The 17753-nt window shown below is 41.8% G+C and overlaps 1 protein-coding gene across 3 annotated transcripts in view; it reads left to right on the top strand.

Annotated features, from left to right (window-relative positions):
- Positions 1–862, top strand: part of PARP11 (poly(ADP-ribose) polymerase family member 11) — a 43740-nt gene extending 42878 nt beyond the window's left edge. For all 3 annotated transcript variants that reach the window (XM_039236369.1, XM_039236368.1, XM_039236370.1), the window contains one exon: positions 392–862. In XM_039236369.1, the coding sequence (XP_039092300.1) occupies positions 392–708 (317 nt within the window). In that variant the 3' untranslated portion in view covers positions 709–862. The remainder of the gene's footprint in view (positions 1–391) is intronic.
- Positions 863–17753: the final 16891 nt, after the last annotated feature.

Genomic DNA, 17753 nt, shown 5'->3' with positions numbered 1-17753 from the left:
CAGCGGGCTGAGGAAAGCAGTGGAGGGAAATAGAAATGGAAGGGAGATTCAGGCAAAGAAAACTCAGGTCTTGCCTTACTTTTAGTCACAGAAACGGTCTGTATCTGTCTTACATACTGGATCTCTCTAGAAGCTTTCTTTTGAAAATAGAAATCAGATAGCTAAGTTTTGGTGGAAGTGGGAGAATGATCTGTGTAACATAGCTATTTGTGGGGCCGTCCACAGTACGTGGCTTTCTATTCTTTCCTTAAAGATCCACAGATGAGGACATCGCACATCTCCTTTTGTTACACGATTTGTGTGTCTGTTCCCCTAACAATTAGAGTGTTTTGCTTGTGTTTCCTAGATCCTTCATAGTAATCTTGGCTTCTTCTGGTCCTTTTTGTTTAAGGAACCTATTTTGCTAGAGATGCTGCCTACTCCAGTCGCTTCTGCAAAGATGACATAAAGCACGGAAACACATTCCAAATTCATGGCGTCAGCCTGCAACAGCGGCATCTGTTCAGAACGTATAAATCTATGTTTCTTGCTCGAGTGCTAATTGGGGATTACATAAATGGAGACTCCAAATACATGCGACCTCCTTCCAAAGATGGGAGCTATGTGAATTTATACGACAGCTGTGTGGATGATACCTGGAACCCAAAGATCTTTGTGGTGTTTGACGCCAACCAGATATATCCTGAGTACTTAATAGACTTCTGTTGATTTCACTTCACAATCTCAGTGGGCGAGGACTTTCTAGTCTGTTTATGCAGGAAGATTTGCTCTCTTGTCTAGCCACTAAATGTTCACTATCTGATACTTTTGAAACAGATACGGAAAAAAGTGGCATCCGTATAAAAAGACACACTGACTTAAAGGTTGGTTTTCTGTTGTTCTGTTTTTGTTCGTTGCTCGTAGTTTTGTCTGTTAAAGACTGATAACCGTTGCCATTTTAACACAGAGGTGAAGATAGCACCCAAAACTGAATCAGCTGGATCTCAATTAACATGATCATTCAGAGTCTGTAAAGTTTATGTGTGTGTTCTATTTATTCATATATATGTTCAAAAAAATAAAAAAAAAAAAAGACATAACTGTGTCCCTTCAGAGGAATTGATCCTTTGTAAATTGAATTCTGAGAGTATTATCCACCAGTCAATATGTTGCCTTTGTTGGTCTTCTGAAGTGGGAATTTTAATTTTTTTTAATGTGTATTTATTCTTTGAGAGAGAGGCAGACAGAGCATAAGCAGGGGAGGGGCAGATAGAGGGAGACCCAGAATCTGAAGCAGGCTGCAGGCTCTGGGCTGTCAGCACAGAGCCCTACACAGGGCTTAAATTCATGAACCACAAGATCATGACCTGAGCTGAAGTCATACGTTTAACTGACTGAGCCACCCAGGCGCCCCATGAAGTAGGAATTTTAAACCCTGAAGCAGTCTGAGTACCTTGGGAGAAATCAGAAATAAAAATGTTATTTACGGTGCTTCCAGACCAGCCAAAGGGAGAAAGTCAAGGTAGAGTGTCCTGCCTCTGATTATGTCTGGAGAGCAGGCTGCAGTCTCAGACCACTCAGGTCATTCTCTTGTCCCCTACATTGACATTGACAAATGTTACAGAGGGCAGTTAGCCCACAGTTCATCCACCAATGCTCTTGAATTCTCAAGACTTGCTGCACACTGTTTATTGCACCTTCAAAGTGAAACCCCTTTGTTTTGGGGTCACTGCAATAATTGATTATAAGATTTCTTAGCTGCTCCCTACCACACACAGCTATTCAGCGATGATTCATAATATTCATATTTTAAAGTTGTGTCTCCCCATCTTGAGTCCTTGCACAAGGCATGGGGTACTTGGAACAAATCTGGTGGAGTCTTTTGAGTAGCAAAATGACAATCTGCGAACTCTTGAACAGTTAGCTACAGTTCATAATCATGCCTAATGCAAGTTTGTGTATCTGTTTCATCTGTTTTGCTATTATTCTATTCTGAAGAAGAATAGGTAATGTTGGAACAGCTTCCTACCCCTATAGATACTCTGGTAGAGACTAGACAACCCCTTGGCAGAAATGTCATATGAGAGTTCAGGTATCAGAGGGGAGAATTGGCCATATAATTGCTGATTGTCCATGGTTCTACCTGAAGAAAAAAACACTTATATCAAGCCTAGCCAGAAAATGGTTTCCTGACTCAGTCAAATAGTGAATTCTCTCTCTCCATTACCTCATTCAGTTTTGACCTAGAGGTTGTGAACATAATTTAACTTCTCAGGAAAAAGCCAGTAAATGTCCATGCCTGTGTGGCTCGTTTCAATCATTTGAATTGGGAAGGCATCTAGAAGTAATAAAAATAAAGAGAATGGAGCAAGATTAGACCTGGTAATTCTTCAACTGCCGTAAACCCTAGATTTTTATTGTAGCCCAAAGTACATGTAACTGTGCAATTGAAAGTAGGTAGTACACAGGAAACCGTTATGTACAGCACTCTGACACCACGCAGGAACAAAGATTTCCTGACCCAGCTGCACACACTAGAGCCACCTCCATGAAATGCTGCAGATATTTAGGAAGAGCCCATTTTAGAAACACGCAGAGGTTATCATGGAAATAATTGGAGGAAAATCCCTAGGCAACGTTGTGATAGGCTCTAGACTCTATCAACAAAAAACAACTAGAGATAATCAGGATTTTGATCTTGAAAATCTTTTTGTTCTAGGTATTTGTTATTCACACACACAAAATGCTACAGTATCGCCCACTTCAAGATGGATGTCTTCTTTTCAATTTAACACGATTGCCCTTCCCATCACTCGAAAGGAACAAGTGTTGTAGCATTTGGGTGTTCTTCTTGTAGATGTGCAGATCTTATCTCGAGGTGTGACTGAGAGCCCTGGCTTGAGGTCTGCAAGGCAGTCTCTCTGAACTCTGAACTTCCCTTGCTGGCTCACATGTTGCAAGTAGAGTGCACCACAGTAGACTTCTCAAGGAAGAATTCTTCTCTTCTTGTCTGACTATGTAGTTCAACTCTCCTTTTATAAGAACTGATTTTGATCATTTTTTTCAGTGTGATAGTGTAGCATTAATTGATGTTAAAATTCTGTTTGTTTTGGTCAATAGATTGGGTTGAGAAATCGTCATTAGTGTGAAAAACAGACAGGACACAGCCAGCTGCCACCTTTTCCTCTTGCTCTCACGTAGTGTGTGTGGGGAGAGTAAAGAGAACCTGTTCCAGATTCGTGAATAAATGATTTTTTAAATTCTATGTTGAATAAATTCCAGCTGATAGTGACTTTTCTTTTTCACTTTGGTGACATGAGTCTCAGGGTAAAAAAAAAATGTGTTCATGAGAAACAGTGTCATAAATCTTGCAGTTATGAATAAGCAGTTTTTTTTTATTATTAGTGCAACTTTCGTTTCTAGACTGTTACGGTGATGATAAAGCATTTGGAGCCATTTTTGTTATGTGAATATGTTGTTTTTACATGTGGTGATTAAAGCTTTCCGTAGCAGGTTCGGTTGTCTATGTATGCCATATATTTGTTTCTGTGATTTCTGTGTCTCATCTCCACTTTGCATTGTTTAAGTCTACATTAGTAGCTCAAACTTGATGGGCCCTCAGGAAGTTTGTTATCACTAACTCTTATGTAACCCACTTACCGATGGGGGAAGTCTCTTGTTCTTGGTTTAAGTCATTGTTAGTAATAGCTAATCAAATAATCTGGGAAAATAATTTACTCTACTATTGGGAATTCCAAAAGCGATCAGGGCCAAGTGCCTACAGTCAGAGCCTTTTACTCTCAGTGTGCTCCCCTGCCTCAGAACAGCCATTCTGGAGGGTGTGTCTATATTCACCTGAGGCCCATGTCTCCTGTAGCTCATCTAGCCTCCAGCCACTCCTGGTATGCCCACAGTAAGTTTTGAAACAAGGTGGACATTTCATCTAATCTTCAAGCTTTTTTTGGCAAAAAAAAAAAAGAAAGAAAGAAAAAGAAAGGAAGGAAGGAAGAAAAGACAGAAAAAAGAAAAGAAAAAGGAGCGGGAGCTGTCCAAAGCTGTCTTAATTTTAAAGGTGAGAGAAATGAGAGACGGAATGATCAGGGCTACCTGTGCAAACAAAGCAGGTTTCCTGTTCGCTACAATCATGTCACAGTCTGTGCAAATGTTGGCCTGTTGTTAAGGCTCAGTGTGATAAATATGCAACTTTGATGATGTAAAAATGTGACATCTTGCCAAGTTTTGTTCCTAGGCCATCTGGGATTTGAGGTCCCCTCCCAGGTCACCAGGAGCAGCACTGGGAACAGTCTGTCAACGGCCCTGGTTGCATTGTGGCCTCACGTCCATTCTCCTTGGGGAAGGATATTCTGTTTGCTTTTAAATAAACTTTGTATTTTGTTTAAAACCCAGGGAGAATCTATTTCTAGATGAAATTACACATTCTGTACTTATAAAGAGGAAAAATAAAAGGGAATGGAAAATAGCCAGGAAAGGAAAAGCAGACAAAGCCTTGTCCAATATTAGTTTTCATTAGAAACTTGAGCAAAAGGGTTTTACTTATTTTTACCCCGTTGCACTGTATGCAGGAAGAGGTTTGGTGAAATGAGCCCGACCTGCCTCATTTCCTAAGAATAATTTTATGACGTCACTTGAGGTGACACTGGTGGAAGCAATGAACATTTCCAAGAACCACGAAGTGCACCAATAATTGGGGGCTGCCTGGGTTTTGTGAGTCATATGTAAGGAGAAGTGAGTCCTACATATCCAGGAAGATATTCTGATCAGGAAGATATCCATTCAGCTTTACATTTTTTGCAGAGCGGTTCCCTTCTCACATTCCAGAGACCGCAGGCTGGAAGGTGGTGGAGAGCTTATGCAGTCTCTCTCTTTCCTCTGCCTCTGCCCGCTTCCCATGCTGTGCCTGACCCATCCCAGGTAAAAAGGTATCTTGGTTATCCAAACGCTGAGACAGTAAATTCCCTGCTGTTACTGATTTAAGTCTCCTGCTATCAAATTACGTAATCCATTTTCTCAGCTCTAATTGCTTGCCTTTCATTCTTCAGCACTGCAGGCTGAGAACTTGGCTTTTATTTGAACTTTCTCACTGTATGGTGGTGTAGCTAGGAATTTAACATTGGTCTTACTCATTTTTAAGTGGCTTCTCATGAGGTGAAAACACAGGGTAATGCCAGGGACATTTGTGTTTCCTGCAGTTTTTTAGCCTTGCTGTATCCTCTACCAAGAGGTTATACAGGAAACTGATTCTGACAGACTCGGTTTATGCTGACTTCACTGTGGCAAGCCAGCTTGGGAGAATCACAATCCAGGATTTCATTCAGGTCAGTTTTGCAATATTAATTATAAATCTAGATTGTACTTCTTGTGTTTCCTTGTTCCTTTAAAAAAAAAAAAACACCTTTTCCTGTAGGGCTCATTATGCTTTAATGTCTCCTGGATAACAGGTGGAAGCCACAGGCATTGTAGGTTCACGTTTGATTAACATTCTTAGAGGATCAGTGTTCAAGCCCAGCTCCTCCTCCTTATTCCTTTAAGAAGGAGATCAAGCACCATCTTGGGAATTGCTGATCGGAGTTTTATTTCTAGCTTTGATGTTTCACTTAGCTTGACCTTGGATAAATCAGCAGAGGGGAAGTTTCACTTTTCAGAAGGTGAAGTTTAGAAGGACTCTTGTTAAAAGTAAAAGGCCTGACAGAGCATGGCTAGATTTCTCTTGGCAGCATCTGACCTGCCGGCGGATGGTGTTTGAGTTTGGGTCAAGAAAGTCCAGCAGCAGGGGTGGTGATGCATTACGAAGCGAGAGTATGGAGTAGGAAGGGAAGCTTCTTCCTGAACCTCTACTGCTATTCAGCCCCCCTTTCTCTTTCAAGTTCACAACTCAGAGGTCGTGCAGTGTGCCAGGTGGTTGACAAGTCATGCACCACCTCTGCTGTCATGGAACTCACGTCTAGCGGGGAGGACATACACTAAACTGTACCAGGAGCAATGGGCTTTACTGAAGGGGAAGTTCAGGCCGCTGTGAAAGCCTGTCACAAAGGGAAAACTATCCTAGAGAATTTGAGAAGTCTTCCCTAAGAAGTGGCATCTGAATGTGGAGACCTGAGAGATGAGTGGGTGTTAATTAGGTGAAGGATTGATTTTAGTCCCACCAGCCATACCCAATGGGGCCACGTCAGGCTTTCCGGAGATGAGAAGAACAAGGTATGGGGAGAAGACACGTTGTACTGTTTTTATCATTAAAATTAAGGTGACAGACTTAAAGCCACTTGAAGAGTCAGAATTGTTGCCTCCAACCCCACACCTGGCCCTGGAAATCAGCCTCAAGGGAATCAGAACCCGCACTAAGGGTCCGTGGAGACAGGAGCAGCGATGGTGTAGATCTTTATGCAACTCGCTAGGTGAATCAAGATGCTTGTTAGGTAGCTGTGCACATTCTTGCCCCTGTGCCTTTGCTTATGTCTTGCTGCTTCCCCCCAGAACCCACACTTGCATTCCTCCCTTCTGCCTTTAGAGTCCCATCTCTCTGAAGCATGGGCCCTGGAGTCAGATGACCAGGTTGAACACTGGTTCCACCACTTACCAGCTATCTGACCCTGGAGAGGTTTCTCAACCTCTCTGTGATTCAGTTTCCTCATCTATACATGGGAATAATAATATTGCCTACCTTATGTGATGAAATAATGCCTGTGGAGTGCTTTGATAATGCCTGGCATGTAGTAATGAGCTTCAGTAAATGTTTGTGGGTATTGACCTATAAGACCCTTTGACTTTTAGGAAGTGTTCTGTAGCTAATTCAACCCTCCAGATCTGGGATTCTTACAGGATTCACATTACACTTGGAGTTAGAGGCATACGTTTTTTTTTTTTCCGTAGCATTTACTTGGCCTTCAGCCAAAGACCTCCAGAAACAGTCCTGTACTTAAACAAGTTGGGTTGCAGTGAGAGGGAACACATACCATGAGGAACCATGGAGTGTCCCAGTAAGAAGGTGCTAGAAATTCTTATAGGATTTGGACTCTGGTTGCTTAATTTGGGGGAGCATCTAAGGAAGTGGGGTTTTGCCCTAGATTGGACGCTGTCAGACAGCAGGGTGAATCCTTGATTGAGTATGTCAGTAAGCCTTACCTGTCTGCCTGGGCAGACTAGGCAGGGAATACACTGTACTTTGTAAAGCAGTAGCGATCTCTCATTTCAGCTGAAAGGTGGGATGTTTGGTATTGTGCAGGCGGCACAGTGACCTCGTTTTTGTGTGTGCTTGGAAAGAATTATGAAGTGGGCTTGCTTTGCCTCATTTTATCATCGACTCAAATAACCTTGTCTGGGGTTTGAATTCTGGAAGATGGTTTAGGGTCTGTAGGAGAATAGCATGACTTAGCACGAGTACCAGGCCAGCTTCCAAACGTCAGCAGCTGATCTCTTTTTCCTTCTCAACTTGTTAAATAACTGTTTTGTTTGGGTTAGTTTTCTTCCTTCAGGGAAGTTATATGTGAATATATTCATTCATTCAACAAAACACTAAGGGAGCATCTATATCTACCACATGCCAGGCACCATGCTAAGCATAGAGCACAATGGTAAAAACCCTGCTTTCGAGGAGCTCCAGGTCTATGCGAGAGAAGATAAGACTGCCTGCCTCAGTCAGTCATTTGGATTGTTTTGATGGTGTGAACTCCTTCTTCAGCTTTCCTATTAAAGAAGTTCTCTGGCCTGGGTCTGGATGCAGTAACAGTAAGCACCAGCCCCGTGAGACAATGTTAGAAGTTTAAGGCCAAATGTTAGAAAATCTTACCTTGATCTGTAACCCCCTCCCAGTCTTTTTGACCACTTGGATCCACATCTAATATTAAAGGCACACAGAAGAAGTTTTCTGCACGTTCCCGGTAGCCCCTCTACATAGTGAACACGAGAAGCTTATAAGCGAACACTGGATTCTTGCTGAATGACTACTCATCTTTTTCTCAAAAGAGTATTCTCATTCAACAAGTGATTTAATGTGGTTGTGTTTTCTGAATGGCTTTGCTATTAACATAGGCCTATGTTGTGTGGCTGGAGAACAGAGTCTGTCACTGGGGGTTCCTAGGTGGGTGGATGCTATTGAGATGAGAGCCACATACACTAGAGGGCAGCACCTTCCTTCAGAACTGGCAGCAAGACCTAGGTGCCGAGTTCCTGTCTCTGCATTTTACAGAGCAGGGTGAAGGGACCCTCCAGAAACCATCTCTTCTCTTCCTCTGCCACCAGGGTGGGACAGCCCCCACTCAGGTCCACCTGGTTACGCCTTTGTCCTATTTCTTGTAATTGCTAGGAAAAGGGGCGGGGGTCTTTCTCAATCGTGACCTCTTCTAATGTTTTGGAGTCTTGCCTATTTGAAAGCTCTTCTTATACAATCATTCACATGCTATTGTTTCATCTCATTTTCTTTCCTTTTTTCGTATGAAATTTTATATAATCCAGAAAATAATTATTAGGTACTTTCTGAATCCATAAACACTAAGATAGTTACTCTTCAAACCTTACATCTTGAGGCATAAAATGAAATATTAATAAAATAAAATAAAATAAAAGTCTCTGGTTCTCTAACTTATTTCTGGCCTCCCCTACAGCTCTTTATGTACCTGTGGTTCTGTGTGCTGAGTATGCTCTATATCATCTGTAAGTTGCAGACCCCAAAGTTTCACCATCTTCTTTACACAGACATGACACTGTTTCTTACCATTGTAAAGCTAACACCTCAGAAAGCAATATGCACATTCATTGCTCTTTATAAAATGTGTGCCAGAAAAGAGAGGCCATAAACTTGGCTTGAACTTGCAATCTATGACATACCAACACACGTTTCTGAAATACTTCTCTCAAACTCTGAGGAGTTGAACTTGGTGCACTATAATTTTTACAGGTATAATTGCATACTCCTCCTATGGCCCCAGGTGGGTGGAGGGTCATGATAATTCACCACTGTGGAGGACAGAATGAATGGACTCTCTGAGGTTGTGTTTTAGTGCCAGAGCTGGCATAGACCCCAATCGCAAGCAATGTGCTTACCTGTCCAGGGATTCTTTAGCATAACTTTGTTGCAATGTGGCTATATTTGCCTGATCTTAACACTGATTGATATCCTTCAAAAAAAAAAAAAAGGTATATTTTAAGATGAACATTTTGAAAATAATATGTCATGTGTTTAGCATTTTGTATTTGAAAAGCAATGTGCCATAAGGAAAAAACAGATTTTAGAGTCAGATCATCCCATGTTAGAGACCCATCCTTGCTACTTTCTGCCCATTGTAGCTGGAGAAGTTGCTGTTCTCCTCTGAGCTACTGTTTATCTTTACTCCTTTTCTTTCCCTGATGTTGGGAGAATTACCTGAGGCTGTGTGAGTATGAAAAGCACTTAGCACTGGCATAGGCTAGTTGCTCAACAGTGAGATGTAATTTCATTACAAGTTGCATTGTTCCGTGAGGGGGGAATCTGTTAGGCAACAGTGGAAGGGCCAGAAGGTGTGGGAGAAGTCATTCCGTAGTGCTGTAGTGCTGCAGAGCTCAACACGGTCCTTCACCTCTCCAAGCCATAAGAAACAAGGACTGCAGGAAGGAAGAGGCAAGGCACAGAAAGTCCAAGCAACATAAATAAAAAGATTATCTATGATTTAGATTCCTTGCTGCCCATCCATGCCCTCACGTCCAGACAGATCTGTATCCCATCAATTCCAGACAGTCCTAGTGGGCTGGGAACAAAGCAGCGTTGTGGGTAAGGATAGCAGGATGGACGTTGGATATCCCTTCCAGCCTGAGAACCTGTTGAGAATGCTTTGTACATCTTCATACTCAACAATAGCAACAATAGAACCTAATGCTTTGGCTTCATCTAGATTATCAGAGACTGCAGTTAAGTAACCTACCCTCATTGACTTGAGTCCAGTCTTGGCTCTTCTGTCACCTTGGCGAGACACTTTCTCCTCCTAGGCCTCAATCCCACATCTATAAAATGAGAAGGGGTCTAAGGCCCTTCGAGCTCCTTCCTCTGTGACACACAGCCTTCACTCTCTCAAAGCTGCCAACAACAAAATATAAGATCAATTCTGCAAAGCAATTTATGTTCAGAGTTCTCCAGGTTAGAGTGAGTATTGGATTGGAAAATGGAAGCTAGAAAGAAAACTAAATAATAAACAAAATATACTAAAATAAAGGGTAAAATACCAAAGACTGAGGGTACCTTAATTTTTTAATATTTATTTATTTAGAGAAAGAGAGATAGAGCATGCACAAGTGAGGAAGGGTCAGAGAGAGGGAGAGAGAGAATCCCAAGCAGGCTCCACACTGTCAGTGTAGAGCTCAATGAGGGGCTCAATCTCCAGAACCGCGAGATCGCGACCTGAGCCCAAATCAAGGGTCAGATGCTTAACCAACTGAGCTACCCGGGTGCTCCGGCAGTGTAGTCAAAGGTGTTTTACAGAAAGTTGACCCTCTTGCCAGATTACCTGGAGAGTCCAGTTTATTCTTTAAAAAAAATTTTTTTAAAACATTTATTTATTGTTGAGAGACAATAAATCTCTTTTTTAATGATTTTTACATTTTAATGTCCATTATTCAAAAATGCCATGCTTTGTTTACTTAATATAAGAAGCTTCCGGTAAAATACATTAATTTTCTAATTTGAACCATGGACAAAGTGTTAGTGGAATTATGTTAAAAAAAACATTTTTAAAGGACACATTACATGTTCAGTTACCCCGAAATTAAGGATCTTTATTTAGGTGATTGCAACTGAAGTTATTCTTTCTCAGTAATTATGGCTGTCACTGGAGGTAATTTAGTTTTACTGAAAGAAATTTGATTAACATATGAAGTTAAATAAAATGAATTTTATGACTTTTAAAATAAAATAAAATAAAAATAAATAGGCTCTTCTCCAGATAGCAAAGGAGCTCAAGAGAAAGGCAAGGACTGGAGACATAGATTGGAAAGTCATGTTTGGATAAAGTGGTTGTTTAGCCTTGGGAGCAGACAACCTGGTCTCAGGTAAGTGTAGAAGGCCAGAGGCAAGGACGGAACCTTGGAGAAAGCCAATATCTGAGAGCGTTGAGAGGAGGAACCAGCTGTTTCACACTTGGGCCATCTCTGATTTTACCCAGAGCTTCCAACCTTACCGTCCTCAGTGGGGAGAAGGCAATCTCGGAAAGCCCTTAAGGTGTCACTAGCTTTCCTTTTTAGTTTATTATTTTTTAAACTGCTCTAGGCCACATCTTCTGAAATCAGCCTCCTGTAGCTTTCAGTCACGGGGGCGGCGAATCCTTCTTTAGAATGTTCTTGCCTGTATTTGAAATCTGTGATCTCATAATCTTGGGTCTTCTCTTTCTCAGGGTTAAACCTCTCACTTCCTCCAGCCATTACTCATAATACCAGATTTTACTGAACTCCTCGAAATGTCAGTTCACATTGCTTATGAAGGGTGGTATCTGGAACAGACATAGTGTTTCAAATATCATGTGCCTAGCACAGACTACAGTGTAACAAGATGCCAGGGTTTGCCATACCGAACAACATACTGGTCGCACTGTTAGGAAATATTGCACTTGTGAGCAACCAAAACATCCTAGGTCCTTTTTCTCCCCTAGAAATTGCTGGGAAACCAGACAAATAAAAACTATAATTTTGTGATTGCCTTTGAGCCTAAATAAATGCCTTGACATTTGTCCCTGTTATTTTGAACATGCAAGAATGATCATTGTAACATTATCTATAAGATTAAATAATTGGAAACAATATACCTGACCAAATATAGAGGAATTTTAAATATATGACAGTATATATATAAGATATAATATCATGTCTGTGAAAATGATCTTTCTGAAGTACATTTAATGGCATAGGAAAGTGTGTAAGGCATATGTTAAGGGAAATTCTGGACTTAAACCCTGTGTAATCAATTCTTAAAAGTCCTTCCACTGGCACTCAGGAGGATGGGAGGGAGTGTCCCTGCTCAACTTAATCCTATTGATGTAAGTCTACTTTTTCAACTTCAAGAAATATGTTGGTCCTAATTGCATTGCCCAACAATTCTTGTCATCCAAAACTCGGTCTGCCAGGAAGAAGGTATAAATGATTATATTATTGGGCAAGAATAGAGAGCTGCGGTCAATATCCAGGAATGCACTGAAGTTTTGAATCATAGTAACCAGGACCTACTGGGATTTTTGACTTAAGCAATATATAAAGCTCTAACAATGCATTAGTAGAAAGTATATGCAGACCAAAGGGCTTCTTAAAAGACCATTTCAAGGGGTGCCTGGGTGGCTCAGTCGGTTAAGCATCCAACTTCGGCTCAGGTCATGATCTCGTGGTTTGTGGGTTCGGGCCCCATGTCAGGCTCTGTGCTGACAGCCAGCTCAGAGCCCAGAGCCTGTTTCAGATTCTGTGTCTCCTCTCTCTGACCCTCCCCTGCTCATGCTCTTTCTCTCTCTCTCTCTCTGTCTCTCTCTCTCTCTCAGAAATAAATAAAAACATTAAAAAGTAAATTTAAAAAAGAGCATTTCATCCATCTTTCCCCCTCTAGCCAAATTTGGTGTTACACCTTTTAGGAAGAACCTCATAACCCACCATTCCCATCAGTGGCCTATAAGTCAAATGTCCTTAATTCGGTTTGTGCCTCAATATAGGATTTTGACCAAAACGCTCAACCAAAACTCTTGCTTCCCCTGTCTGCAAAACGAGATTTGCTTTATGTGAAGTTCCTCAAGTTAGTCTAATGTCAGGACAAGATGTAGTTCTTACAAGAACTGTTGCATTCAGCTGTAGCAGAAGGAAGGTAGATTAGAACAAAGGCATTTTCATCTCAAAGAAACTCAGATGGCAATTGAGGAGCCCTGACAGCACAATATGGAAATTAGGAGAGAAAAATCAAGAGACAAAAGGTGGAAATTTTGACAAAGAAACCAAGATGCATGTTCGTGGATATTTTCGTTTTGATGATAGCAAAAGAGTGATATATTTGCATACCATGTAAATACTGTGTGTGCTTAACAAAAGTCCAGTTTCTTTTCATAGAGTTCTTGAAGGACAGGAGAGATCCATTTTTCTGAACACCAGTAGACAGGGAAATGATTGATGCACTGCCTTCTGAATACCTCTTCAAATCTGATATCTGTAAAATAGTTGAATTACTGGGAGAGAAGCTGAACAAAATACAAAGAAGGTTCATGGTCAAGGTAGGTCAGGAAACTTAGTTTTCCCTCTACCTTCTGAATTCTTGCCTGAGATCCCTGTAAGGAAAGACAGACTAACAAGAGGAAAACAAACAGAAGCTTAGTAACATATGTACCTCATGTATAAAGGGGAGATGCTGAGGGAAAAATTAATAACTCCCTGAGGTGGCTTAGAATTCAGGCTTAAATACCATGTTAATGGGGAAAGGGGGTGGGATGTAGGCCTCTTAGGGAAGAGTAAATTGGTTTTAGGGGAGATGAATGAATGGGCCCTTAGAAGAGCAGATGGGAGGTATAATACTTTGTGACACAGTTTATCTGGGTGTGGTGTTAACTTCTAGTCTCCTCTCCTGTGATGAGATTCAGTCTTCTGTGGTTGATGAAACTCCCAGGGAGGAGATTCATGACAACTGAGTTCCTTTTGGAGGATCTGTCTTTAAGCAGATAGGGTTGTTCAGAAAACTCCTCTCCTTGTGTTTGCTGGGTTTTTTTTTGTTTGTTTGTTTGTTTTTTGGAGTGCCTATAGTTCAAAATAACACCTAAGCAGCATATTCTGAGGTGGGGTATTTTGGAGCAGCATATTCTGCTACCCTTCATTAATATTTGCAAGTAGAAAAGGAATTTTTGGATCAGAAGGTATTACCTGAGCAATGGGCATTATTACCCTAACAATATTCAGTACCTCATAGTTTAAAATTAATGCCATTTGAGGCATATTTCCTGAGGACTTCGCAGGTAATAAATGGATGTCTTTTTTAAACAACTGTAATGACATCAACTTAATTAAGATCAAATTAAAACATAATATAGGTTTCTCTCTTTACTCCTCCTTTTACCACCTGCTTCTCCCTCAGAAGGTGACTGACTCTAAACAGGAGCAAACTCCCCTTATCTTTTAACACTGAGGTTTTAACAGTGATGACATGTTTCCTGGAATGCATCATAGTCTGGCTATTGCCCTGGAGAAGATCATGGCCACCTTACACCTGCCTACCCCAACACCTTGTCCATGCACAAAGGCAACTGCACTGGCCTCAGGGTCGTTAAATTCCACAGGAACTCATTTGCCGTGAAATTGGAGTACGATCTCTGCATCCTGTTTCCTCAGTCTACCCATGAAGGGTAATAGTATCTAGTGCCCAAAAGGGACTTACTAACAGTCTCTAATCCCCTCCAAGGTTATTATGCAGAAGATGGTGGCCAGCTACTCTCCATTTGCTCTGAGAGCAGACCAGAGGGACCATATTTAAACCACAATATAAGATGTTTTAGACGTCAGGAAGAATTGACTGTTACTCTTTTAAGACAGAGAATTGGTAACCAAGGGCAGCTCTGAAATCACCTGCCTTGAGGATCTTTAACAAGAAAGATACGCAGGTGGACTAGGCAGGCTGCCAGGGCAGGTGTACAGAGAGGCCACTTTTCATCGATTTCCTTAGGCAGATGTGCACTCGTCCTTAGAACTTGTCTCATGAGACTGATCCCAAGGTGGATCCATTTCTCATCCCCTCTACCAGATGCTAACAGTGTTTAGGACAAGGAGAAAGTCTGGCTTGGCACCTTGAACATAGTAGACATTCAAGATAGATTTCTGGAGTGAATGAATTAAATTCAGATGAAATTTACCTTTGTAATTCCTCAATTCCTTACCTTCCTTTCCACCACTTCCTCCTTTCAGAACGCTTCCCAGCTCAAGCAATCTCCCAAGTCTCTTCCAGCTCAGAAATTTTAGTAGTCTCAGTTTCCTTGTGTGGGCAATACACCATTTTGCCTTTCTTTGGAAACACAGATCTTATAAGTCATACCTGAATCTGAATTCCTTAATAATAGAATAATTGCTTCCAATTGTACACATTATTTCAATTAACCCTCACAACTCTGTGGATTAGGCATCATCCTGATTTACAAATAAGCTAAAGCTTAGAGAGACTGTGACACATTCAAGGTCAAATAGCTAACAAGAATGTAGACTCACATCTGTCTGACTCCAAAGCTCAGCATTCAAACAAGGCCATATGAGTTCTTTCATTCAGGAAGGGAGAGGTGGGGGGGTGTAGGGAGGGAAAAACACAGAGAGAGAAACAGAGAGGCAGAGAGAGAGCTCCCAAAGACATTAGTCCTCAGTGATGGGATAGCAACTCCCATTCTCTGGGGTGAAGGAGATATAAATTGAACCTTACAAGGAACTAAATTCCTGCCACATTCCAGAGCAATTCTGGAATCCTGTCCCCTAAGCCTACCTGACCTTACACCAGCTACTGCTTATTGCCTGCAAAACGCAGGCAGCTCCAGTTGTCTCCTGGGATACTGGTCTCCAGGTACCAGAAGCTATGGAGTTGCTTAGGGCCCTAATATTTGAGTTTATGTCACTGCCTTGCAACCTTAAGACTCTAGCATTTCATCCATTGGCAGAGTTACCTGCCAACCCTCCCATTCTGGCACGGGAACCACCAGATTTAGGATCTCTGTCAACAGTGCAATTTGACAGTTTATTTTCCACTCCTTCAGTTGCATTTTGTTCTGATCTTGGACCATTAATCCAAGGGGGAACTTCTGATCAGACTTGGATCACAGACCTTCAAGGCTGTGATCTATTTAGCTGCCATATTGGAAGTAAGAAATACAGAAACTTGTAGCACACACGGCCCACAAGGCCTTGTGCACTAAGTTCTCCCAGTGAAGTTCTTATTGTTTGGCCATATATTGATCTTCCCAGACTCCTTTTAAAGAAAGTTGTAAATCCCTCCCATTCCGTCCCTGCAACTATGGTGTAATTTACTGGGGAAGTGTGGTTTAATTTGCACATAATTTTCTTGGATCAAATACATCACCCTAAGGCAATTGTCTTTTGAAGTTTTGTTATTACATATGGAAAGAAGATGGTCCAGTTATCGCAGAGTGGAGACTGGCCCTTTCTACGGTGGGAGGCTGAAAAGGGAAGACGTGTACTTGCGATGACAATGATCCAAGTTTGCAACAGCTGAGCATCTTCCATGCATAAGAGACACTGAGCGGCCTGAGCCGGAACTTGGAACACCTGCTGTGGAAGAATAAAAAACTCTGGGGATACATCCACTCAACTTTCAAATTGTCATATCCAAGGTGGCATGGCACAATGACTAGGAATATAGACTCCGAAGCCAGGCAGCCTGGGTTCCAGACCTGCCCGGGCACCAGCAGGCTTTGTGACTCCTCTGCACTTCAGAGGAGTCACTGGCAAACTGGCCCTTCTCCCTGGAGCTGTTATGACTGATGGTTATATGAGTTGTTGATGTTAAGTGCTTGGGACAGACCTGACATACAGTAAGTGCCCTACAGCTAACACAGCACCTCGTGCCCAGAGGTTCAGTGAAGGCTTAGGAATGACTAGCAGCACATCCCACTGCTCACCTGTGATCATCCTGGCAGGGGACCCCTACCACTAGGTCAGAATGACAAATTGTAAGTAGTTGGAATGACGGACCAAGCAGAGAGCGAAATACCTTTCTTTGAGGTTCTTATAACAATATTGACTCTCCTGAGTCAGGGATTCCCGCGTGGAGTCCTGCCTATGAACAAGGAGCTGGAGGCTTGGGGAAGAAAAGAGCCCTGCGTGCTCTTCCAAACAAGAGAAGCAGCTGTCCTCTGCTCACCTTGCAATGCTCTTGTCTATATTGTAAACAAGCCACTGAGCTCCACTAGAGGGCGCTGTGTCAAGAGTGCGTGCAGGGCAGCCTAGAACCCCTTAGGCCTTCCCAGCAGGTGTGCCAGCCCCGCCCCCCCCCCACCCACTTCTCATGTATGGCTTTGGTCTCTGCTGTATTTTTCTTCCTGGGGCCTTTGAGGTCCCCCCTCCCTGTCTTCCTTCACCCTGTGTCTTGTGATCCCAAGGCTCTGACCAAGAATTGTGCAATTTACCAATGCCCGACATTTAGATGTCATAGAAAACATGATTCTGTGATCCACTGGGAAAAGCTGTAATGTAAGCATTACATCTGTGGCAGATCCATTTAGCTTCAGTATGTCTTCAATATATGAGTTTTTATGCATGTATACACGTGCACATATACACTCGTGCATGAACTTTATAAGTGATTATACGTATATACCTTTTAAAGCCTATGATGTCTGTACTCATACTGCCCCTAAAGTATAAAAAGTATAAAGTATAAAATGTATAAAGTATAAAATGCCTTGCTTCTTTTTTTTAAAGTAGGCTCCCCACCCAACATGGGGGCTTGAACTCACAACCCTGAGATCAAGAGTTGGATGTTCTTCCAACTGAGCCATCCAGGTGCCCACTAGAATGTCTTGCTTCTTATGCTGCCTGAAGCTTTCGGTTTTGTGTTCCTTCTACATTTCCATGACTGAAATCTCCAGAATACTCCTATTATATCAAATTCTTCTAGTTCAATGCTTAGAAGAGAGAGAAAGAAAAGAACAATTTGTCCCATCTCATATTTTTCTAACATGAGATGCTTTATATTTTTCAGAAAAGAATAACTCTATCAGCTTATGAACTTGAAATTTCTACCAAGTATATTAGTTGACCATAGTTTTTCTTTTAAAAAATGTTTATTT

The sequence above is a fragment of the Hyaena hyaena genome, unplaced genomic scaffold (genome assembly GCF_003009895.1).
Source record: "Hyaena hyaena isolate Hyena2069 unplaced genomic scaffold, ASM300989v1 scaffold_108, whole genome shotgun sequence".
Taxonomy (NCBI): Eukaryota; Metazoa; Chordata; class Mammalia; order Carnivora; family Hyaenidae; genus Hyaena; species Hyaena hyaena.
Note: the sequence above shows the minus strand (reverse complement) of the source record. Positions and strands in the feature narration are given on the sequence as shown.